We start from the raw sequence: 25,737 nt of genomic DNA on the forward strand, positions 1-25,737 counted from the left end.
TTGATGTTATCACTCATATTTGCTCCCGTACATGAAACAGTTTCAGCCTCAAGCTTCAAGATTGTTCTGTGCTGATAATAGTCTCCTTTTCATGATTCAATACATGAGTAATCCAGTTTTCAGGTAGCTTATACATTAGACACAGTTGCTTTTAACGAAAGCCATGGGTTAAATCTGTCATTTTGTCACAGTGCAGCTAAGAGAGTGCAGTGTCACGAGTGGGAAATGAAGGTGCTCTCAAATCCTCAGTTGCAAAGTTATGTGCAAAATAATTACACATTCACACACTCTCCTACACTCACTCATGCATGCACATATTATCTAACAGGAACATGTTGTTCTTTAGGCCATATTATGTTTATTCCCATGAGAACACACAGACAACAGATGACATTCCAGCAATGAAAGATGATCTCTCGCTAATGACAAACGTATTGTTTAGCAAATGGAGTACATAGTAAGATGCTAAAATGTCACAGTGAAAATTAATACATTGATTGGACAAGCTTCTGTTAAAAAGGAAGAAAAAAACAAAGAAAAAATGTAATGTTAAATTTGGGAGTGGGAGATTTTAAACTTTGAGGAATATTTCTTTCCATAAATGATAATTGAATAAATTATTTGATAATATAGTGTAGAAATTTCATAATTTGCATGCCTAGAAAATACCCTGTTTCTTACTGTATTAAACTTACTAAGCAATGGGATGCATAAGGGTTGATTCATGCATGCAAGCTATGACATGTGTCCTTTCAAAGAAAAGTCAAAAATACTGTAGGCTATGCCCCTCACAGGACAAGTGTCGGCTTCCAAAACAGTAGTCACACGGGTCATAAACTATATTAAGCAAAAGACCCAGGGGTGGTTTTTTGGAACTGGGCCAAAGTGCAGATTGAACCAAATGTGTTCAACTCATGAGTGCAAAAGGTGAAAAGTTCAGGGGAAATAATTACAAAAAAAAAATATTGCAGGCAATGAGCTGGCCAGATATTGAACTCATTAAATAAGACAAAAAACCTGCTACTATCTTCAGAGGACTCAACTTTTATGTAGCCGAATAAATACCAAGGATGGATATCTTTTAAATATTTAAAACAAAAACAAAACAAACATAAAAGGATACACCGAGTATTTCATTTTGCTTGTGGAGCATTTGAAATATTCATGTGCATGGTGTATAAAAATCAAGAACATTTCACATAGCAGTTGAGCATAGATGTTTCATATAAATATTTGAATCTACATTTGAATGTCACTTTTAACTAGGACTGACATACATCAGCCAGTTAGCGGTGGCTAGGTCGGTGGCTAGGTGGGGGGTTGGGGGGAGGTGGGGGTCAGCGTGAAGTCACCTCATGGGAAATTGTGCTTTACAAACCAAGAAAAGGGCTTGGAATTAATGTTTTTAGTTACTGCAGCAGGGAATAGAATTAAATGTTTAACTAGTCAAGAAGATCTCAAAATAATTAGACAGCATATAGCTTTTTACCAGCATTTGCCTATTGTTAATTTCAAACCCTGAAAATGAGTATAAAATGAGGTACTAGCTGGTTTCTTTTGGGTCAAGGCCCCCAGTATGTTGGGGAAACAATTAGACACACACAATGATGGTATTTGCGACAGTACAACCATGAGGAAGGTGTGAACAAAGAACAAATTTGGATAAAGTTTGCCAGTACACTGCCTTTTATAGAACAATTTCATAAGTTCTTCTCTTGCCTACACAAACTAGAGGCCTTATACATTTCCTCCTGGGTGAACTGACACAGTAACAACAACACTGACAGAGAAAGGAAATAATAACCTCCCACATTTAACAAAATTATCAATAACAAGGTTCTGTTACCACTCAGAAGCTGCTGTCAGACACATTAGCTGAGTTATGAGACTGTTCAAATGAAGCTGAATCGACAAACTCTAAAATGAGAATATTGGAGTATCCATAATAAGCCCATGGTACTCTGTCATGGCTACCAGTTTCAGCTCAAGTTTACATTATACAACTTCAGCCGTTATAGCAGTAAGTGGTCGTTAAGATTATAAAAAGACAATCTGAACCACCAACCGTTAAGTGTAGATATAGATACGGTATGTGTGTGTCTGTGTATGTGTACTTACGTGTCTACAAAACCAATCTATACTATAGATTGACACTAGTAGAGGAGTATTGCATGAGGATGTCTTGTATCTCCAAGCACTGCAAAGGAACAAGCTGGTTGTTGACTAAATGAAGCATTGTATTGTCCTCTTGTTCAGTCTATCCTGGTGTTTTCAGCCACATCAGTCAGGCAGTCCATCAGCAAGGGGCAGATCCTCCAAAGCAGCAGCTGAGCCATTGGTCTCTCCTCTGTCACCCCTCTCCTGTGAATCTCTCTCCTCCTCATCTGGGCTGAGTGGGTCCTGTTCAGACAGACGATTTAGTGGGTCAAAAGTATGCATTTTCGGTTCAGGGCTGAGGAGCGAAAGCTGAGGCAATAGAGGCCCCTCCCGAAGCTTAGCAGCTAGCTCCTTGGCGCTGCAAGTGGGGGTGTTGGTCTCGTAGACATCGTGGAAGTTGTTGTAGTCTACCTCGTAGAAGCCCTTCTCCAGGGAGAGGACCGGTGTGAAGCGATAGCCCCAAAGCACCTCTGTGTCCAGGTAGGAACTTCGTGCCTGGCAGGTCATCCCTGTCACAGGTATGGACAGACGTATGTGTCCACATGCATACGCACAATTGGACAGGACAGGTAAACAGACACATACACACACACACACACACACACACACACACACACACGGACAGATGGAGAGAAATGTAAGGAGAAATAGAGACAGGGTCAGTAAATTATAAATTGTTATGCAGGACCTGAACACAGAAAGGGTCAAGTTTGTGAAAGCAATGATGTTGGAAACAGCAATGACTTCATAAAAAGGTTTAGTTTGTTTGGGAAGTATGACCTCTTTGGCAGATAGAATACATACAAAGGTAAAAAAAAAAATGTCAGTATTTTCTGTCTGAGGTGTGTTTTTGCCAATAAGCAAGTCAGGAAAAAAAATAAAAACATTGGCACATTTGGTTTTCAAGTTTAGCAACTGATCTTGTTTTGGAAATGGAAAAGGAGAAAGACTCGGCCTCCAGTGCCGTATGTTTAAATGAGCAGCTTTACTGTAAAATGTTACATTTTACTCATTAATTGTGCTGATTATGAATTTTGACACATTGCATGGCTATTTTTGGAAACATATTGGTTTGTAGGTATCAAGCAAGTGTGACATTTTGAATTATAGCAGTAAAATCATTAAAAAGCTGAGCTGCAAAACATTAGCCTTACAGCTACTGACCATAAAACTCAACAGATAAGAGATAAATACCAACTAGAGAATTGCAAACTACACAATTAATCACAGCGGAGATAGCCCATTAATGTAATGTATGAATCTTAATTTTAGTGGTAACAGGAGGCGCTCTCATTAGTGATTAGCAAGCTAGCCATTATATTTTCCCATGTGGATTTACCATTAGCATATATAACATGTAATGTGAATATTTTTAGAAACACGTGTATGTAACCTTTTAATGCTTAAACAAATGCCTGCCTAGATTGTGAATAAAGAAGAGGAAAGTTGTGGAAGGAATAGAGAGAAAACATGATATGTGCAACCAGAAAGTAGCATTTATTAGACCCACATAGCCTACTCTAATCTAGAAGCTTCATTCAAACTGTACCCATTTTTATTTAAAGCAAACTGTTGAAATTCTGCCAAAAAGAAATGCAAATTAGATGTGTTTCCATCAAACTGGTATGGATCAAATGAATTAGGCTTCACAAAGTTCTTAGTATAGACTTTGCTTTATGCATAGCTGCAATTAGCCAGTAAACATACCAGTGTTAGTAACCATGTGAACTTTGAATTAGAGTGAAGTCATTTTAAGGTACATTGTCACCATGTTTTTTTTGAATTTCCTATTGTAGGTTTATTGCTTTTACAGCTTGTTTTGTTTTAGGTCTATTTGATTTAATTATTTTAAATTGACATTTTGCGTCATGTATCTTGCATTATTTGTCATTTTGTTTTAATTTTATTCCAACTTGACCCTAGTTTTGTCTCGTGTGTGTTCAGTAGGACTATTTGGCTTTCTGTTGTGGTATTCCCTGGTATGTATCCCATTTCTGCTATTGCTTTATCTGTCAAAGCACTTTGTAAACTCTGTTTTTAAAGGTGGCATATAAATAAAGTTATTATTTAGTATGTAACCTAAGTTATGTCTGTATCATAATTCGTAGGGCACTAATTTGTAGGATATCATACAAACCATTGTATGTAGGTTTGGGTTACCCATTTATGGCATTAACTCTTTTCCAACAAAAGCAAAAAAACACCCCCAGTCCACGAAAACTTTTTTTTTCGCAATTAAGAGCATTTTAATGCACTTTGCGGCACTTTACACCTTTTTTAACATGATACTTTAAAATGAGCATGGAACAATTGCTAATGAAGTGTTTAGCTTCTTAAGGAGACACATGACTGTTATCCATTTCTCACTCATTGTTTTGTGCTTTCACAAGACCGTCACCAGTTCACAGGTGTATCATGTTTAGCTAATGAGCCGTTAAAGTGGTCACAAGCTAACTACAGCAACAATGCTCCAAAGCCACCTGTCAAAGGGTGAGAAAGACTCATTTTGGGTGGAGTATCACTTTAAACTGGAAACAACACTCATAATAGATGCTTTGCTCACCCAGCTGCTGAGTTACATAATGTTCTGTCTCTGTAAATACATAACATCACCACAAACATCAAGCATACGCTCTAAAATAGATGTAGATGCCAAACTGATATGGTGTCTAATGTCACGGTAGGAGGGGCTTTTGCACCTTTTCTTCAGCTTTCCCTCTGGATATGAGCGGCCTAGTTTCCACATTTAACTTGTGAAATGTTTGTTATTTCTGTGACTGGATCATCAAAGACAATATAACGTCTTTCAGTCCTCATGAGAAGGATTTTCTATAGTGTCTATTAAGGGCTGGCATATTGTTTGATGTGTTAGTTTTAAATTCTTAGTTTAGCAAATACTTTGGAGTCCAAATACATTATGTTGTGCTGTTGTGAGTATCTATTAGTGTCTTGTACTATTAGCATTTAAAAGCAGCCAGTCATTTTATTAAAGTTTGACACAATTCAAGAGTCCAGATGCCTTTGACATAATATTTCTAGGTGCTGTATAACCAGGATAACTGAGACTTTGCTACTACTGCTACTGCTGTATTGTGCTAATGTGTTGGTATAGTGTTGATTGTTGTGATTATGAAAATACATTTAAGAGTGGTACTTGCTGAGGGATGTGATCATTCAATACAAACAATAACAAAAAACCCACACACATGCAGAGACATTTTTCAGATACAGCTAGATGACTGGGAAAACTGTAGAATATCCATATTCGATGACACACTTTCCATTTTTCACTACCAACAGTAGCACACATTGTATGATGTATGTGCTTCTCTTTCTTGTGCTGCTTAGTTCTTGGCTCCAAATCAGTGAATTAGATTTTTTCTCTTGCATCTTTTGTAAAAACAAAATACCCATCTTTGTTTTATACATTTGGTTGAAAAAGTGTGCTGCAGGGTGCGTAGGAGACACTTGTGCTGTGACGTGTTCATGTGCTTCAAGACTTGACATTTGGCAGATGAGCAGCAGCCATTGTAACAAAAGAGGTTACAGAATTCACATTATTCTTTTAGATGTTATGGCTCTCATTTCTCTGAAAACACAGCTTGTGAATGCACTGATGTCTGGCAGCTGCGCCTCAGGTTTTGTATGTACACATCTTCGCAATAGCACACGAACACATCATCACACCTCTGAGCAGCCTGCTACATTTTGTCCCAAATCTCTTTTTTATTTTCATTACCCAAACTTTGATAAATACTAAATACTAATTCTAAACTTAAATACAACAACAACAGCAAAATCAAACCAGGATGTCTTAAAAGAGATGACGATGAGTGTGGTGGCTTCTTGCAGTGCAAAAGCTGTAGCTGAGGATTACCACAGCCTGTAAACTCACACAGATTAGCGTCACCTAAACAATCAGAGCAGCCAGAACACTTTTTAGCTCAAATATAGTAAACAGGATAAAGCATGCAAATGCACCAGCATGATCTTTGAATGCAAATCATGTTAGCGTGAAGAAGAAAAAAATATAAGGTCATTGCTCTGTAACCAACAGACCTTTCTCATAACAGACTGACTTGTCAAACTCAGTTGTATTTATCAACTTTAATATTGACTGCTTTCCCTTTAGTCATGTCAGTTTCTTGGTATTGTGGATGTTGGTTTACTGGCACGCCAAAATGGAAAAGACTCATCATTCTTAGTAGTTACACCTTTGCTCAACCCATGTTTCCATGTCAGAATGTCAGAGCGTCATTGAAGGTGTAACTGCTTCTCGTGTAGCACGTCATTAAGGGCCTATGACCTCCACCCCAGCATCCACCTGTAGACAAACTTTCCCCGATGGAAGGTTTTTAACACCACACCCAATTCTCTGCTGTGTTTATCTCAACAATTCCAGGCAGCGTTAAGCTCAGAGCCAATAGACTAGACATGTGTTTTATGTCAAAGAAAAGTTCAGACAGGGAAGCTATGTCAAGTGCACATGTTCTTGTTTTTTGTTGTTGTTGTTGGGTTTTTTTAATTATTTGCAGTAAGCCTGTTGCTCTGTGGTTTAAGGCTTTTTAGTACACACTCCCATTAGGGGTGTGCCATATCGTATTGTTCATGATAATACCGGTATATTTTTATGATAAAAAAAATGCATATTGAGATTTCAGTATTTTGCCATATCGTTAAGAACATCGCTGTCGCAAAATTACCCTGAAATATCATGATATTCTTTAAGGGCCATATCGCCCACCCCTAACTCCTATGTCCTGACAAAGCTAAGAATTGGCATGCAATTGGTATAGTGGCAACTAAAACTTGATTTACATGGGTACCACAAGCCAAGACGCTGAGAGCCTGTTTCATGACAAATTTTTAGCTCTATGAGTTGAACTGTACATTAGTCGGTTGGTTGTGGGGTCGGTGGGGCAGTGAGAGTGGTCTACATCAAAAAAGTCCATAACTTCTGGATTCATGTACCATGACAAAACATTATAAGAGGACAAAGACACAGATATAAGAAAACAAACATAAACACACACACACATACATACACACACACACACACACACACACACACACACACCATTTGCCACGTCCTCTTTCACAATTCATAAACCAGATATTAAGGGACACATTACTGTAGCATTAACAAGTGTTTGTGAGGTTGCAGTGTGTTCATCTTTTAGCTTAATTAAATAACTAACTATATATAAAAACACATTGATTATCTTTGATTATCAGCAGTTTATCTGTAATGTTAACCCCAACACCATTCGTGTTTAAAGAAATTACTTCCATATTAATCTTGCATGATGGCATAGAGCAAGCATTATTTTATATATAAATAATTTACTGTGAAGGAAAAAGGAGACAAAGCAGCTACAAAGCTGCTATCTTCAGAGACACTTCAATAATGAAAACAAGGTTTGTTGTCAGCAACAATGACGCACATGACTGGGCTCCGGGCTCAACAGAGCAAGAACAAGAAATGATACAATAAACTGCAGCATAATCCTGTTTTTTTTTTTTCAAGGTAGTTAAGTAATTTCATAGAATGACATTGTAGGGGCTACCAAAAGTAATTACTTAAATTAGTTTTATGAAAGTACTCTTCACAAAGATTAGATACAAAAAACAGATGCATAAAGGCAGGGAGCATAAACATCTTGAGTCCAGATCCCTTGGCTAGAAGGTTTTGGTAACACAGAATACAGTTTGGTTGCTGCTTAAGTGTCCACAGATGATGAATACATTTCCCATCTATTAAAAGCCTTGCCACTTTTGAAATGTTTAAACACTGGGGAGTCAACATTTTTTTTTTGTATGATAAACTAAGACACTGGGCTACAGCGGCCTTTTTGAATGCTCCAAGTACCAGTACCAAAACAGCATGAATAAAGCTGCAGTGTTTTACAAGGTGCTACTGTCTTGTCTATCAGTGCCTATGTGCCATTTTCAATAGTATATTTATTTTTTTACTGCATGAGAAAATAGAAGTGTGGTTTGACAGAGAGTGTAGAGTGCAAGTTGTGTAAGCCTCATGGTCAAAGCGTGAAAGTTGGCAGCACAACATAGACTATTTTCAGTACCAAGTTAGGTACACCTGTGCATGTAGAGCTGAGAATTACATGCACAGCTCAAATTTTACTTGCGCTTTGCCCCTTAATCATAAGGTTAGATTGAGTTTGTTCTTTAAGAAACTAAAAAAAAGAGGTTTATATTTAGTTTTATGATCCTCATTTTAAATATGATATATTAAACATTATGGTTATGAGCTTCAATTTCATACTTTCATGGTGTTATGGTATTTTGAAACTGCTCTGCATTCATTAACAGATAATGCCATTTAGTTGTTTTTATTTTTTAATATTTTCAATGGTGCAATTAAGTTGTGTCCTCAAGTAGCAGGGCAGAATAGTTTTCACGAAGTGATCGACTTTTTTATCCCGAATTCCGTGGGAGTGCCTGAGAAACAAATGTTGTTGTTGATTTTCAGAGCCTGACTCACAACTATGCTTAAAACCACAGGCTGGATGTCAACAGAGAAAACAAGTGATGGCCAGCCATTAAAATGAAGCCATTTCACCACCCACTCGTCTGTCACTACCAAACTCTGTGACAGCAACCAATTTATGATGCAGTAAATATTCTGTTTAATAATGAGTTTTACTCAACGGTATAAAAAGCCTGCGTAATTCTTGGACCTCATCAGATGCGTTTTTTAATCTTTCTTAGTTTGACTGAGTTTATGAGATAATTACTTGCTTGTTATGAGCCATAAATGTTAATTCTCAAAGAAAAAAATAAAAAAGATGTTTGTATCTCCACTGGAACTACTCCTAGAATTTAAGAATATTAATATACTTTTATTGTTGGATCTGATAAAAATTATATATTTTTTGAAGCATTGGTCTTCTATTAAATGACACCTACACTGACAGCAGATTAATCACTTTTAAAATTGCAAGTGTTATCATTTTGCTATAAATTTGAATGTTGGTGACCTTAAGGTCTATATACCTCATTATTATCAATAAATACTACTAACTAAAGGCTTTAATCACAACAGTGTTTGATAACACTGTTGTGATGGCAAAAGCTATATAAAAATAAATAAATACTGTAATTGAGCTATCTTTTAACTCCCTGAATGGTGCTCTGTGACCTGTTTTACAAGTCTCATTAAAGTTTACATGGGAAGACAGTCGGGGGGAGGGCATATTGGTACAGTGCCTAGCGGTCAAGGACAATGACGATATAGCCCTTGCATGATGCCATGGTTTCTGCCGGTGAAGCGAAAGGTGATTTAATGCCTGAGTCAAGTATCCAGCAGCGTGAGCAGGAAGCATGATGACTACTGGTGCTTTGGAGGAAGGAAAAATAAATAAATAAATAAAAATGAAGTAGAGCAGAAATGTTCAGATGCATGCAAAGCCATGCCTGATCACATTAGGGAGCTTGGTGGTTTGTACGAGTAAAAAAAAAAAAAAAAAAAAAACACAAAAAACCCCAATGGTATGCATAACAACAAATGCTCCAAATCAACCAGTGTGTCTCATTTACTAATGCAAAGTATAATCGCAACCAATAAATTAAATTAGTAACATGTATAATGCATTGTATTCAAAATGAATGGATTGTAATTAGTGTTTGAACAAAGCCAATAAACAATGCAGCAAAGGCATATAAACAATACTTGATTTAGCCACAGAAAATACATTAGGACAGTATATTATTAGCTAGCTGTGGTCCATCAGGCTGTAAAGGTTTCTGTATCCACTTCATTATAATTATGAATGACAAGGGGATTGATGTCTCATACAAGGTTTTTCCAAAAATGACAAAACATCGGCTTTGAATATCATAAATTGAGAGTTTTTGAAAATCCCTTTGTATGACACATGGGCGTCACAATCTGCTGTTATTTCGGTTTGATTGCTGAGATGGAGACATTGTTATCTTGCAGCCTTGACTACAGTCTCATGTCGGAAAATAGAAGCTTTGTGGAACTTTACAGAAACACCTCGTCATGTCTGCCTCCTAAATGTAACCAGCCTGGAGCGCTTTTTAGAACTGCTTGGCCTTTACCCAAAACACAGACCAGCAGTGTGGGTGGCTACACTTCATTCATTTTGAGATAAACAATATCAAAGACATAACCTTGAAGTAGCAACAGTGGAAATGCGGGCTGCAGTGAGTATAGAGAAACATTTGCTAGGCTGCGGCGTGCTCAGCTTTGAATCGCCTGCCTCAGCAAAAATAAAGAATACTTTCGTGTAAAATGTGTTGATAAAGACAGAACTGCAGTTGTAGGGGTAATGGAAGAAACTATCGCCACCTTCCTCACAAACATTTATCAGGTGTTATGAAATTGCTGAATAATAAAATCCACATTAAAAGCTGTACTAACTTTGAAGTGAGATGCATTAACAGTATTTATGTCTCACTCTCAAACTGTGTTATCTGATAGCATAGTTAGTCTTTCTGTCTTTTCATCCATTACAATGGTATCTTTTGCAATCTGCTGCACTTACAGATACTCATTCCTGCCCCCCCTCCTTTTGAGCAATTCATATTTCCATGTGAGCCTCTTCTCTCTTTCCATCCATTTATCCATCTTCCCATCCCTCCCACTCAGCTCACTTCCTGCGTCCAACATTTCATTAATCTCCGTCTCTATCCATCCACCCATCACCCATCTGTTCTCCTATTCCACCTTTACCCTTTCCCACTTTCATCCCCCAGTGTGTCATACCTGTGGCCTCCACCATGCCCTCGAGGATAACCACAATCTCGAACTCCTCCTTCTCCATTTGTGCCAGCGTCATCTCCCAGAAGGGGCTCTTCTCATTGATCTCGTGAGAGATGATAAGCGGTGACACAAGGAACAGCCGGTCGTCTCCCGTGTCAAAGCCGATGTTGATGTCAGTCTGGTTGAGTGGGATGAACTCCCCCTCCTTGGTCTGCTGTGAGCGGATCAGCTTCGCTCTGATCGATGCCTCCACGATGTGAGAGTTCCTCAGGTCCCCCACCCGAAACATCAGGCACATCTTGTTGTCTCGCACTGATATGACAGCGTTGTGCGAGAACATGAGGGTCTCGGCGCGGTTCTTTGGCTGTGAGATCTTGACAAACATGCAGCCCACCATCATGGCATTAACAATGGAGCCCAAGATGGCCTGCACCAAAAGCAGTATGATACCCTCTGGGCATTTTTCTGTAATTACGCGATAACCATACCCAATGGTGGTCTCTGTTTCAATGGAGAAAAGGAAGGCTGACACAAAACTGTTAAGGTTCTCCACACAGGGGGTCCAGCCCTCCTCATCGGCGTGCACCAGATCCCCACGGATTAGCGCTATCAGCCACCACAGAAAGCCAAAGAAAAGCCAGTTGACTACATAGACCAAGGTGAAAATGAAAAGACTAAGACGCCAGCGTAGGTCCACCAGCGTAGTGAACAAGTCACTGAGGTATCGGTAGGTCTCTTGCACGTTTCCGTGATGAACGTTGCACTTGCCGTCCTTCTGCACATATCGCTGACGTGGCTTCTTTGCCGGGTCAGAAATCAAGTGGGTTCGCTCTGTTGATATCTGAGCCTCCCGCAAGTGTTTAGGAAGCTTTTTCACCTAAAGGGAAGATAAAAAGAGAGGCAGAGTGAGGAAAGAAGGCATGAAGGCAAAGCGAGTAAAAAAAAGATGCAGAGGGAAGAGTAGCAATTTCAGGTTTTCTCAACATGGGTATATTTTTCAGAAGCCAGTTTGATTTCTTTTCATTAATATTTTCTCTAAAGCTATATTGAGTTTGTACTGGACGATGTAGGTGTTAACCTTTTTAATGAGATTTTCTTTTAGCCTTTGCAAAAAAAAAAAAAAAAAACCCTCACTGCCCTGTGCCGCTGGCGGGGAGGCAAATAAAATTACGAGCAGTTATAGTCACTGCTCCGTGCTGCTCCACAATGACATTGTAGGTGTCAGTGTATGCACACATATATGGGGGGAAAGAGAGTGCGGACAAAACAAGAACACAAGGACACCCAGGTCTTTGTCTATGTTGGCTCAGCTCCAGCGAGGCGATCTGGCTCCACAGCTGTGCCCTGAATCCCTCCCTGTCCCCTGTGTTCCCTCCCCTCGCACCCTATGGGACATTGGCAGGCTGAATAGGAACAGATCCTCCAATCCTTCCCTGACAGACCCTTATGGCATCTTCAAAGAGTGTCATATGCCTGAGCACCCGTATTGCACATATCTAGAAACCGGTTTTAATGCACATACATGCAGGATTCCATTATATTTTAGAACGTTTAAGGTGTAGAAAAACAGTGACTGCTACACAGGCCCGGCAATGTCCCTTTTTTTCGACGCATATATACATACAGACCGAAAGACACACATACAGGAGGACAAAGTTGCAATGCACCTTTCAAACCAGCTAACGACATTTTTGCAGCACACTGACACTGTCCAATGTGAGTTGATAATGGAAATGCATTGTGTCTAGGCAAAAAAACAGCCACCTTGCCCTATGAATCTCTCGATCCCAGAGGACACCTGGGATCCACAACCCTCTGTGCTCACATCACCAGAAAAAAATAGTTTCGTCCTATTGTTGTTACACCCACTGCTCTATCACAAAGACAATCACTCTCACAGTTCAGCCGAGGAAGGACATAATCTAAGCCTCTACAATATCCTTGCAGTGCCTTCGATTTCAGGGCCTGTATAATAAAATCTGTCAGACAGCTTTATTCACAAGGGTTTCTCTGAGAAGTCATGTGCTGTATCCCCGCTGTCCTGTGTACACACTCGGTCAGGCCTGCATGTGCAGTATTGAGTTTTCACATATTGATTTGCAGTGATCCCCATTTAAGGAACAATTTGACAAAGAGGAATTGAAAGACAATGCTTATTGACCGGCATCGCAATTAGTAGCCTGATGACGATGCATTCACCAAATGTCAATGGGCTCCCTGATAACCGACTGTGCCCAGAGATACATGATCAAAAATAGATTCGGGACGCAGTCAGTCCCTTGATTTCTTTTAAAAGCGAAACTTTTCATTGACTACATTTGTTAATCTTGTTGTTCTTTTAGTGTTGTTGATCACTACTTCACAGCTTTTAAAGGAAAACCAGCTAAAAGAGGTCCATTTATCTTGGGGGCTAATTGAGTGATAGATGAAGCTGTCACATGCGATGCCGTCCAATCTTTGGTCCTTGGAGTCAATATGCTTTGTGGGGGTGATGGTAGATAAACAGATTAATTATTTCTCTCTGTGTGGCAGTGGTAAGTGCTGGGTGTTTTTTCTCATTGAGTCCTTCTGGCTGCACTTGGGTACACAATGCAAGTTCCCATCAGCTGGGTGCAACTCCACCATCCGTTATTGGGAGTGAGTGGGGTGTCTTTTTCTTGTCTCTCTATCTCCACTGCCAAGTAATATGAGCTATATATTTATGTGAACAAGGGTTTGGGTTAGTGGGGCTTGATCTATAATCTATACTGCTTATTTAGTCTATAAAGTATGTATAGACCATATCTCCTGTATATCAAACAGCTTTTTTTATCCACCTCGGTACCTCCATTCTTGAAAGCTATCTATCTGGATTTCTTATTCACAGTCATTGCACTATCCTTACTAATCGTTCCCATCTCTATACATATTCTCTATCTCTTTTTCATCCTTTGCTCACCCCATCGCCATGCCGCCTCTATCTCACATCATCTCTCTTGTGTGTCACACTTTCTCTCCCCACTGTGGGGAGTTATCACTATCATGTTTGACCAGTGGTAACTGTGCATTGTACCTGTGCAGGCGTGACTCCTATCTCCATGTTGTGGTCCATGAGGACTCGAGAATCTCCTGCCATCCTCAGCTGAAGCTCAACACCTGTAAGACATGTTTGAAAGTGAGTTGGATTTAGGCTCTTAAACAAACACATTCATAAGCTATTATAGGCATTTTGTCATCATTTGAAGCAGCACTATGAGGTTCCATTCAGTCATTAATGATTAAAATGAACAATTCAACAGAGAATACAGGTCAAAGCTACAGTGCCCAAACAGCTCTTATACAAGCTTTATCCATTAGGCCTTTCAACCTTTCAACCCTCAGCAATATGAGTTACACACACATTATGTCGCACTAACAATGTTGTGCTGATAGATAGTGTAACCCCCCCCCAGGCTCATTAATTTCCACCTGTCATTGAAATTGCTCCAATTTATCAATATGTCAATATTTCCCAAGCAGCATGATTAGAACACATAGAAACCTACGAGAACCGTTTGAACTATAAGCTTTTAAAAGGTCAAATCTCCTACAGAGTAAGATGTTTGCATTGTAGATGGTATGGTTTTTGGTCTCAGTGTTATACTCTGTGCCTTGTGTTTTGTGTGTGCTAAATGTACATATCCAATTGTTAAACAACAAATAGTCCCACTGGGGACAAATAAGTTATTGACTGATTGAGTGTTTCTGTTAGTTGTGATATTTTATTGAAATAGTCTATGTGAAGGTTATTTTTTTAAACAGATACGGCAGGTAAGCTGGCGGAAACTGTTGTCACTGCTATGACATCTTGTTCAAAACTCTAGGAATAGCCTTGTAGTGTATGTGGATAATTCATTTCCTTTTTTAATTACTTTTGTAAAAAATTAACTAGAATCAGGTAGTCTCTGTGCTGTCATCAGCCAATCCAACAGTAGAGCCAAAATTTAAATTATAACTTAACTTAAATATAAGGAATGCAAAATTAACAAGCTTCTGCCGAGTGATAAATGATTCTGTTTGAGACTACATGTTCTTAATAGAAATTCATTTTTACACTAACATTTTGTTCTGGTTTTTTTAGTAATTTATGAAAATTGCCACAAAAATCAATGCAAAAAAAAAATCATGATCTTATGAACGCTAGTAATGAGCAAGACAGTTCAATCTGAGGATTAATGGTAGCTCGGGCAACAGCTCTGCTCTTTCACATTCATAATGTGAGGGTCTGTCAAAAGCTTTGATTCCTCTTAAAAATCATATAATGACTAGTATTTTTATACAGAATATCATCCATATTCAAATAGAGTGGCCTACTTTTATCCACCAAAAGGGACCATTGCCAAATCAATTCAACTTTCATGCTGTTACTATCAGTGGAACTGTATTCAGTTCAACTCTCTCATCACAGCAATGTTAGTTCACTAGAAAATGCACAATGTTGGTGCACTACAAAATGCTCCACATGAATTAGCCTGCCTGAAATACATTTCCTTTTTTATCAATATAATTAGACAACACTTTTAGACCTCATTGCAGTATGCCTGAAGGGATGACAATAATCAGTAAGTCAGCCAGTTGGTCGGTTCACCACTTTGGTCCAGACTGGAATATCACAAGAATTTTGTACAGGTGTTCATGGTCCCCAGAGGCAGACTCCTTTTGATATTGGTGATCCCAATAACTTTCCCTGTAGTACCATCATTAGGCTATGATTTGTGGTCAACACACACTGTCAACACTGTCATCCCAACTCACCAAATATCATCACTTAGTCAGTGTTCACAGACGCATTATAAACTGAAGCTGCCCACCAGCGTTTCAGACTGCAGTAAGTGGTGCCGTCCAGCCGACCGGCGCCGAATCAATCTGCCGCGAAAGGTGCTGCCCAGCCGTGTGATAAATTGACGTTGGCTGCCGGTGTTTTGTAATGCCACAAAAGGTGACGGTACCTCACGACTTTGAAATGGAAACAAGCTGTTGTGGTCCTGACTGGAATATCTCAGCAACTACTGTATGGATTGCCATGAAATCTGTTACAAAAATCTGTTAAAATATCTATTAATCCAACACTTTAATTCAGACCCTTAAAATTTATGACATTCCCATTAACCTTAGCTGTAGGCTTCTTTGTGTTTAGTATTAATAAGCAACTGTTAGCAATGCAAAGAGGGAAGATAGTATGCATTGTACCTGCTAAATATCAACATGCAGGAATTGCCACTGTGAGCATGTTAGCATATGCTGATCTTAGCATTCAGCTCTAAGTACAACTATGTTTAAGCACGGCCTCACAGAACTATTAGCATGGCTGTAAACTGTTGGTTTGAAAACATATTTATCTTGTTTTCACACAGCTGCAATAGTGGCAACTAAAGAATGATGAATATATTTTATGGTTATGTTTAAGCATTCTCAGCAGGACAGTTTCTGCCTAAAGGTATGCACAAATTGGGCTGGAGATGTGAGAACTTATGTGGTACAAACAAAGTAGCACTCCCAGGAGGAAAAACAAATAACTTGAAACGTACATGCATTTTCTTTGAGACAGGGTTGATATTTTCATTAACACTGTGCCTAAATAACCAGTAATGACGAGTAGATGCATTTGCAGCTTGCCTTGTAAAAATACATCCATACTGTAAAGTATTGGCACATAAATGGCAAAATATTAACTTGTTTAAATTTAAACTTACAGCATATATGTATGCAGTGAAAAATACACAAATTGCTATTTTAGAAGCTAGAAAAGCTAGTTACTTCTGCTAGTACTCTTTATTAAGGGAAGTACAACTATGATTAACCATTCCGCCTGGCTTCACTCCCAGGTCATCAAAACATGCTCCGGTATCACTTTAGCCTCAAATCCGCTAACATCTGGCTTTTTAATGCAATGGGAAAGTGTACAATCAGCATTCATACCCAGGTCAAATAACTCTGCAGTAGACATGGGTTTTTATCGCCTCTGGCTCTGATTGGCATTGATAGGAACGCAACACCCGGGTAAATGCGGTAATTTCAGCTCCTTAACCGGCGAGATGCAATGACGCACTACCACTAATTACTGTCTGTGTCCTCCGACGCAGTGCTTAAACACTGATCCAAATACATCTGCACCGAGTTTGAAAGGGGGATTTAATAAGTAAGAGATAAATAATGAGGAGAAACCACTGAAAAGTACAACATCCGTCGTAGCGGAACCAAGTGCTTCTGCCCAAGCATCAAAATATGATGAGTTGGGATGAGATCACGCTGAACCATCAGAGAAATAAAACAACACAATTGATTTGTATGTCCCCAGTACACATGCATAATAAAACTGCATGATAAAAGTTCATTTTCACAGCTGGAAGACCCAAGTAAAGGATTAGCTGAGAACATCACATGGGAGATGACCCAGTGTCCACTGTTGGCTAATTTGCCTGTACAACGAAGCAGGCTCAGCTGCAGTGTTTTTAACAGTGTCATTTTCTCAAAGAGCACGCTCATCATTGCCAGCATCGCCAGTTGCTGCGACTAAATGTGCCCACATGCAGACACAACCGTGCACACACAACCGTGCACACACACACAAATCTCTCTAAATAAAAAAACACACTGCTCTCATCCTGCTCCACCACGGCCACAGCACCCTTCAGATCAGAGGCAGTGATTGCTTTCTTAATCAGCTGGAGACAGAGAAATTAATACTTACTGTCACAGAAAATCCAGTCTCCTATTGTACTTTACATTTAGTCTAATATAAAATGAGTGTACATATTATCTTTGTGGTTGTTTTTAGCTCCACCGGAGCGACTAGGTGATGTGCTGACAGTCTATGTGTGATGTGGTTTTAAAGAGTATTTCTCTGCTTCGGAGTTGTATGCTGAACCAGGTATTTTTAAACATCTGTTATGTGAGGTCCAAAGTGACAGGAGAAGTAGAACAGGAACCCTTTCAATGTCTCCTGAATGATGTGGGATTTAATAAAAGCCACAGCTGTAGTTATGGAGGGGAGTAGGGGTGTGAAAGTGTGGGGGGAACCTCAGATAAAGCCCAAATTTTAGCAGCATACCTTTGGAGCTCCACAAGAGGCAATTAACTTATGGAGCCCTTGGGTGTTGTTTGAAAATCAACTACTTTTAATTTACTAAAAGAACAAGGGAAACGCAGGGCCTTGTAACCGATCACGCAAAAGAACATGGGTAAATTACTTTTGCCGCCTGTTCCTGACCTTAACAACATCTGACATTTCTTTGTCATCTGTCTTTGATGTTACTCTATTTGATCGCCGACAAGTGAGGAGAGGGAATGCAAAGTCGAGAGTGGAGAAGTGAGAGGACCGCGTCACAAATCAGATCCACACAGGAATGTAGTGTTGACATTGATGGTCTAAAGCAAAGGGCAGAGTGACGTGACAGGCATCTGAGCAGGGGAAAGACAGACAGACGGACAGCAGAGGCGTGGGACGCACACACACCGAGCCTCAGAAAAAACCTTCCTGAATACATTAAAGGGGTTGCAAGGTCTCGCTTTCTGACTCATTTTAGGTTCTCTCATGAATTAAACATGGCTCCGTTGAGATTTGTGAACTCCAGACCTGTGTGTATTTTCAGCGAGGCTGTGATTGCAGTGTCTGTTCGCAGCAGCCGACTCAACAAGGCCAAATCAGAGGTGTTCGAATATGGATACCAGCCGGGGTGTTTTATCTTGGCGCTTTAAGAGGGTAACAAGCATTTATCTTGTTACCGGGAGAGTGACAGGATGCTTTGGCTGAATTGTGTTTGGGTCCTGATAACAAGAGCACTCATCTGTTGTGCTTAAAGCCAAGGGGTACTAGTAAACCAGGGAACTTGCTTCCTAAGGGATATCCACAGGACATACATTTTCCTTATTTGCTGACGCTGCACACTGTAAACAATAATCTGCACAGAGCACAGCAAAATGTGGCTCTTTTCCTTCTAACCTGTGGCAAGCTCTATAATTTTCCCCCAGGGCATGTATTGCACTGAATAGCACTGGCTTCATGATTTAATTTTCTACATTTTCAGAACTTCCCAAACTTGTGTTGTCAGCTCTGTGTGCAGTCTGGAAAGGTAAGGACCGACATGACGCTGAACCAAGAGGTTTTTATCAATACTAATGACGGCTCTAATAAAACCCCTTGCAACAGATTAATTACCTACATTGTAATTCTCACTTAATCAACATAATTGCAAACACTTTAATTCAATGCATTACTTTTTTATTCCCATTATATGGAGGTAATCAATTTAGTTTTTCTAGCCTGTGGAGGAACACTGCTTCCTGTTTAAAATTTGCACAGGCGTGCTTGTTTTGCAAATGCTGAGAAAGCTGCTTCCTATCTTCAAATTTTTGACTTTTCAGAAAAAAACAAAAATCAGCAGAATTATATATATTTATATATAGCATATATGCATTTCAGTAACCCTTCTACACACTCTCGCCTGACAGTGGTGCTTATGTTTTCCCTGCGCCTCGTTTGTGTTGTAACCCTGCCGCCGAGCATGACAGGGTTACAAATGGCAGTAAGATGTTGCAAACTCAGCAGGATCCCTTAGTTTACAACACAAATTTGACTATTGGTGGGCGCTCATCCATAGATTTTGAGGTCATAGCTTGCAGTTTTCTGTCAGTTCATCAAATACAGTGCTGACACGGGAGAGACAGAGAAAAATGCAAAAAAAGAAAGTAAAGGGGGAAAGAAAAAAAGGAGGTAAAATAGAAAGACAAAAGTTGTAGCAGAGCTGAGCTTTTAAGACTATTGAAACAGCAACTTTAGGCACCGAATCACTGCATCTGATTGATATCTACACGGGGACGGTTGTTCCAGCTTATCTGCTGTCTCTGCTCCTCTGCCATGGAAGCGCTAGAACTTTCTATTTCCTTGATTCCCTCCTCTCCTTCACTCTTACCCTTGAGTGAAGGCAAAGAGTCATGGTTACTGGGCCTGTCATGATTATGTCTCAGGCTAACATTGGCCCATAAAATAACGTGGCCTCATCCCTATCTCTGCTCACTTATGACACTTTGAGGTCGGGCGGGTCAAATGACTAAAAACGTCCCCAGCTAGTTTGGCTCCAGGCCCAGCAAACACACATGCACGCATGCATACACACAGTAACACACACACATCATACCATCCCTCCCTCCCATTTTCCCATTATGCCCGATAGTGAGCTGAGTGTATCCAGTTGTGTCCTTCTCATGGATGACCTTCTCTGGAGTGACACTGCTGCACCGAGACGTTCGACTCACACTAGAGAAACAATTTCCCTAATGATATGTCTAACTCTCTCTCTGTCTCTCTGTCTCTCTATCACTCTCTCTCTCTCACACACACACACACACACACACACACACACACACACACACACACACACACACACACACACACATCTCTCTCTTGCTGTCTCTCATTCAGTCCCTTTCTTACAGTACATTTTGCACACACTGTTAAAAAAATACAGTTGTTCAAGACAAGAATAGATATTTTGTTGTTGTATGTTTCAGATCTGCCTCAGTACTCAACTAATTTTTAAGTGATAGCCAATATTTCAAATTGCTGCTGAGTGGAGCTTGAATGAGATTAAAACCTAACACCTACTGGAGCCAAATAACACCCTCTTCAACCACCAGGGCCTGGAGAGTGAGAGATGTGATGGAAAGAGACAGACGGAGAAAGACATGAGATGCGTGAGGCTGGGTGGCTGGGAATGCTCCTCAACACCCTGTTTCTTCTTATCAGGCGTTTCTGTCAGGCTCTTGATATGATTTACTACCTTGGATCCCTGATTCCCTATGCCAACGCTCTGTCTTAAAAAGCAATGATGTCTAAGCAAAAGAACAAATTGAGGAGGATGAGCATAACAATCTGTGCAAGACATTAAATATATGATTTCACAATAACTAACAAATCTGACTTTTTTTTTCTTTGCAAATCAAATCTACTTATCCAAATCCTCTGCATCAGACTTGGTCCTGTAATATACTGCATTTGGTCAATTAATCCTCTGCTTCACCTCACTGTAAAGGACAGGATGGCAGGCCATGAGCAGGGCGGGGCTGCAGAACAGGACAGCGCATGGCGAATGTTGGAGGAGCCAAAGGTCAAATGCTCTTGATTGGAATTCCTGACATGCTTCACTGTGTCCCCGTGCTTGTCCCTTTGAGGAGCCTCCTTCTCTATAGTCATCACATACCAAGTCAAAATGAAATTAGGTTGAAAGCCTTCATGCACGGTAAAAATCCTCAGTCCGGCCTGTTTGGCAAAGCAGCTGAGTAACGCACTTTGTGCTCCATGAATTTTTCTTTTTTTGACAAGGTGTGCTTTAGTAATGAGCTTAAAGCATCCCTTGATGACAGTAGATGGCATGCTGTGAATGAGTGTTAGCTGTGGAAATGTGAGGCAAGCTGGTGTAGCAATGACTTAAAAAAATAAAGAAAATAAATTAAAAAATCTTGAATGAAAAAAGAATTTCAAATTTAAAAAAAGAAAAAGAAAAAAAGAATCCATGCTGTCACTTTACAGGTGCATTAACTGTATGGTGTCTGTCTGTGTTAATGAGCTGCAGATTTACAGGAATGTGCTTCCCCTGGGTGACGGATGCTCATGGATGCTTATGTAAAACCTGTTAAAAAAAAAAAATCTCTCCAGATGTGAATGTGTTTGCCTTCTACATCTGAAACTGCAGTGATAAACAACATCACTTACACTCAAATGCTCAAAGTGGAGTGTTTGAATGTCCTCTATTTGCATCGCACGTGTTGCTAAATTGTCCTTGCACCATATGAAACGCTCTGCACCATGCATTTAGCTGAGCTGCCAGCGTGTCTGCATTAATGTAAGCAAGTCATATTCACGGGCATTTGTTATACTGGCCAATTAAAGAGACTGTGGTTATAGTTTTTATGTTTTTAAATCATATAAAAAACTAAACAATATCCAAATTGTCCACACACTATGTAAATACAGGAATGCTGTCACACAATAAACATACACCCTTGTGTGACTTAGTTACACTGGCCTAACCTGAAAGCTTATCAACTGGACATAAGACATCAAAACATCTGTGCTGTCGTCTGCCGTGCTCAACAAAAGAGTCCTAATAAATACTACGAGGGGATCCACCTTTACAAGAATAGCTCCAGATAAAGGCTGGTTTAGCCCCACTGGCTAAGCCCGGAGCAGGAGACACTAAAACTCCCATTTCATTCCACATAACTTGCTGCTGACAGATAAGAACACGAGCCATTTTAAGACTCTTGACAGCCATCTAACCTGGACATGTATACTGGTATGCATTTTTACAGCTGTCAGAAATCTGTGACAAAACACACTGAATAGTCTTTCTGGCAACCAGGTAGTTTTGCTACAGAAATTACGTTCCTCCTGAACTACCTGAAAGGTATGAACATAGCTGCAGATGAGTGCACTGACAGACGCTTAGAGCAAGGTGACCTGAAACAAGCAGCCAGTTTTACTTTTGTTGATGATTATACAGATACAGACGGCAGCTGCATCCAGGGGCGCACTGTCAGGAGAGGCAAACCAGGCAAATGTTTGAGGCCCATTCAATAAAATTGGAAAAGGGGCCCCTGGTTTCCACTCATATTGGCAAATTTTGCAATGACAACTATTAACTCCCTTAAGCATTCCATAAAAGCACTGTACAGTGAACAGCCTTGACCCCAAAAATTTTTTAGTGTGGTCCCCTCTATAGCTGCCATATTACAGCTAGATAGGCTACCATTAAGTTTTGAATGGGAATGGTTACAATCAGCATTTACACCCAGGTCAAATGATTTTGGATATTTATGGCCCCAGCTCCAATCAGTAGTGACGTATATACAATACCCAGGTAGATGTGCTAATTTTATTTTTAATTCAATGATTTGCCCCCACAAATACCATCTGCCACCGCCAAAGCAGCACTCAAACGCCATTCCAAATTAGTCTGCACCAAGAGACTAATTAGAGATATGTAAAAAAAAAAAAAAGAAAAAAAAAAGTATCAATTAAAACATTTTCAAGAGAAAAGGGAGGAAAAAAATGATTGAGAAAAAAAATAGATGACCTATTTTTAGCAGTTTTTCTCATGTTTGAAAAACTCTTGTACAGATCTAATGGTGTTAAAGGTTTCATTGGGTGTAACTGTCAGCACACTGAAACAAGCACACCTTTGTGATCACCAGAAACAAAAGAAAAACAACAAGAGGATGAAAAAAATGACTCCAGGAGGTGTTGAGGGTCCTAAATGGGCTTCTTTGCCGGAGCCCCAGACTGTAGGATCACCACTGGCAGTGTCAAACCATACAGAGCCTGCAAAGTACATTTTCTGCACTTACTTTCTATCAAGGGACTTTAGAGGTGTATGAATTTGTCTACACTTTCATGTCCATTTATTTTTTTACAGGCGGTGAAACTGTCATCTCTTTGCCAAACAGAAAGTGAAGGATTGTTTGTGCTGCATGTAGGCTTGAGCAGAAGCTCCATGCACACTATTAACTTTATGTGTGACAGGAGAAATATACGCATTGTGAAGTTGTTGTGGGTGGGATGCACGATGAACGTGATACACAAGCATCGTAGTCAGTTTAAAATATGGTAGACATGGGTGCTTGAATTTACATTGGTAACAGATTTATGAGGGCATAAACAGAGTCATTTCACTTGGGGAACGACAATATTGGGTACGAAATTTCTGTCAGTTTAACACAAATACCGAGAAATTGGATTGTTTTATATACAGCTCACAAAGTGAGGGGCTATGGCTTTTAAATTATACACAAAGTTATTTTTCAAGTGTACAAACTAGAACTGAAGGAGAATATATACAACTAATTCAGTAGTGTTGCATAAATAAGGCATCTTTATGTACTATCAACAGCCCTGCAAAAAAAGCAGTATTTTATGCAGTTCTCTGACATGCACACACATTTTCCAGGGCACTACATACAAAAAAAAAAGAAAAAATCTTCACGCCTGGCTAAGCTTTTGACACAAATGTGCCGCTGCGGTATTAGAGAGTGTGGATCTGCTTGAAGAACATAGCTTTCCCTACATCCCCCAGAGACACACAGTCTTGACTATATAAACAGATCCAATTAATTATTCACAATGTCCTCACTTCTGAGAGTCTCCTAAGATCCTGCGGGGCATTACATCTGCCCTTTGCCCTCTTTTGTCCACTTGTTAGTGATATCAGGACAGGGATATTAACTGAGCAGGATGGGAGCAAGGTACACAGCGCTGAGTTGCAGCAACAATAATAGAGCTGATAATAAGGTCAAAAAGCCATCAAAAAATACTACAGTTAAAACTGTCCCTTTAATCCTTGCTGTTGAATCAGCTTTTATGTGTTTACTTAACGTAGGATCCCCTGCTAATACGTCTTTTATCAGTTAAGATTTTATCATGACTAACAAGATTTACTTTTTTATCATTACAGAGTCTTGGATGAATCCATGCCTCGTTCATTGAGTCATCACCCCCAGAATATTAATTTTTTCATCATCCAAGACAGACAGGTTGAGGGGGCGGCCTTGAGGCGACACACAATTGATTTTAGTTGTTCTCCAGTCCCACTTGGCTGTTTCTCTTCCTTTGAGAGTCTTAGTTTTAATTTTAAAAAATAAATTGCCAATTTCATGTGTTTTAATCTACACCCACTCAACCCCCAAATTTTTTAGGTTTTATTCAAATTTTTTTAGACCTTTCACTTTTTATCAGTCATATGTTAAAATTCTTGGTGATGTTAATATCCATGTTTGTTGACCCTCTCTTTTTTTTACTTTGTAGTCTATCAAGCTTTTACATTATTTTATAGGTCCAGTGTGTCGGATTTAGGGGGATATATTGGCAAAAACTGAATGCCATACATTGAGTGTATTTTCATTGGTGTATAATCACCAAAAAATTGGAATTGTCATGTTTAATTACCTTATATTTACACAGGGAGCGGGTTCTCTTCCATGAGTCCACCATATTGCACTAACATGTTTCTATGGTGGCCCAGAATGGACAAACCAGAGACTTGCTCTAGATATGGCCATTGGCATTTTTGTGTTGGGTACAGTATTTAACAGCCATTCCACAACGAGCTGAGCAGCATAGAAAAAACACTGATTTGTAACGTGAAACTGCCTTTTTCATTGTTTTTATCTGTTTATTCGCTGGGTCCATTTGTTTTGGAGAAGAAGAGACCTCTGCAGATAATTTGGCTCGTGATAAATCTCTGGAACAATGAACACTGAAAAAATTCTAACAGGGAGGTCATACTTGGACGGGGGAACATTTCAGCTGGTGGCAATGTGCAGTCCTCACACTTAGATGCAACTAAATCTTGCAGACTTATCCTCTTATCTTAACCAATATGTTTACCATTCCAACTTCTTTCAAGGACATACATGACCTTGTGCTCTTCTGGTTTCTGTGTGGAAGCATTTGGTTGATTTTGCCATTGATCGTAAGGCAGTGCTCTTCCTGTTTCTACTCCTCACTCCTGACCCCAAACCTTCCATAGTGAGTCTCCTCATTTCTGTCAAGCTTTAATTTCCGCAAACACATTTTTAATATGAATTAATACCAGAGGCTTGCTATAGAGGAGCACGTTTGGCATTTTTAATAACTGTTGCATAAAGATTTTAGATGTAGCTTGGGTCAGATATAAAAAGTCAAATTCTCCCTCTCGGTCATGGTTGAATGAGGACATAAGGAATTTACAAAGACAATACTGGATGGCAAAACAGAAACTGAAGGATGATAACATCAAACATCTGATGAGGACTTATCAGTGTGCTTTCAAGGTAGCATTCAT

The 25,737-nt window shown here is 39.6% G+C and overlaps 1 protein-coding gene across 3 annotated transcripts in view; it reads right to left on the reverse strand.

Annotated features, from left to right (window-relative positions):
* Positions 1-338: 338 nt before the first annotated feature.
* kcnj5 (potassium inwardly rectifying channel subfamily J member 5) overlaps positions 339-25,737 on the reverse strand; it is a 34,852-nt gene continuing 9,453 nt past the window's right edge. For all 3 annotated transcript variants that reach the window (XM_088078670.1, XM_088078671.1, XM_088078672.1), the window contains 3 exons: positions 13,956-14,038; positions 10,907-11,780; positions 339-2,666 (listed from right to left, as the gene is read on the reverse strand). In XM_088078670.1, coding sequence (XP_087934796.1) covers positions 2,281-2,666; positions 10,907-11,780; positions 13,956-14,038 — 1,343 coding nt within the window. In that variant the 3' untranslated portion in view covers positions 339-2,280. The remainder of the gene's footprint in view (positions 2,667-10,906; positions 11,781-13,955; positions 14,039-25,737) is intronic.

The sequence above is a fragment of the Plectropomus leopardus genome, chromosome 6 (assembly GCF_026936395.1).
Source record: "Plectropomus leopardus strain MGB_pleo_1.0 chromosome 6, ASM2693639v1, whole genome shotgun sequence".
Classification (NCBI taxonomy): domain Eukaryota; kingdom Metazoa; phylum Chordata; class Actinopteri; order Perciformes; family Serranidae; genus Plectropomus; species Plectropomus leopardus.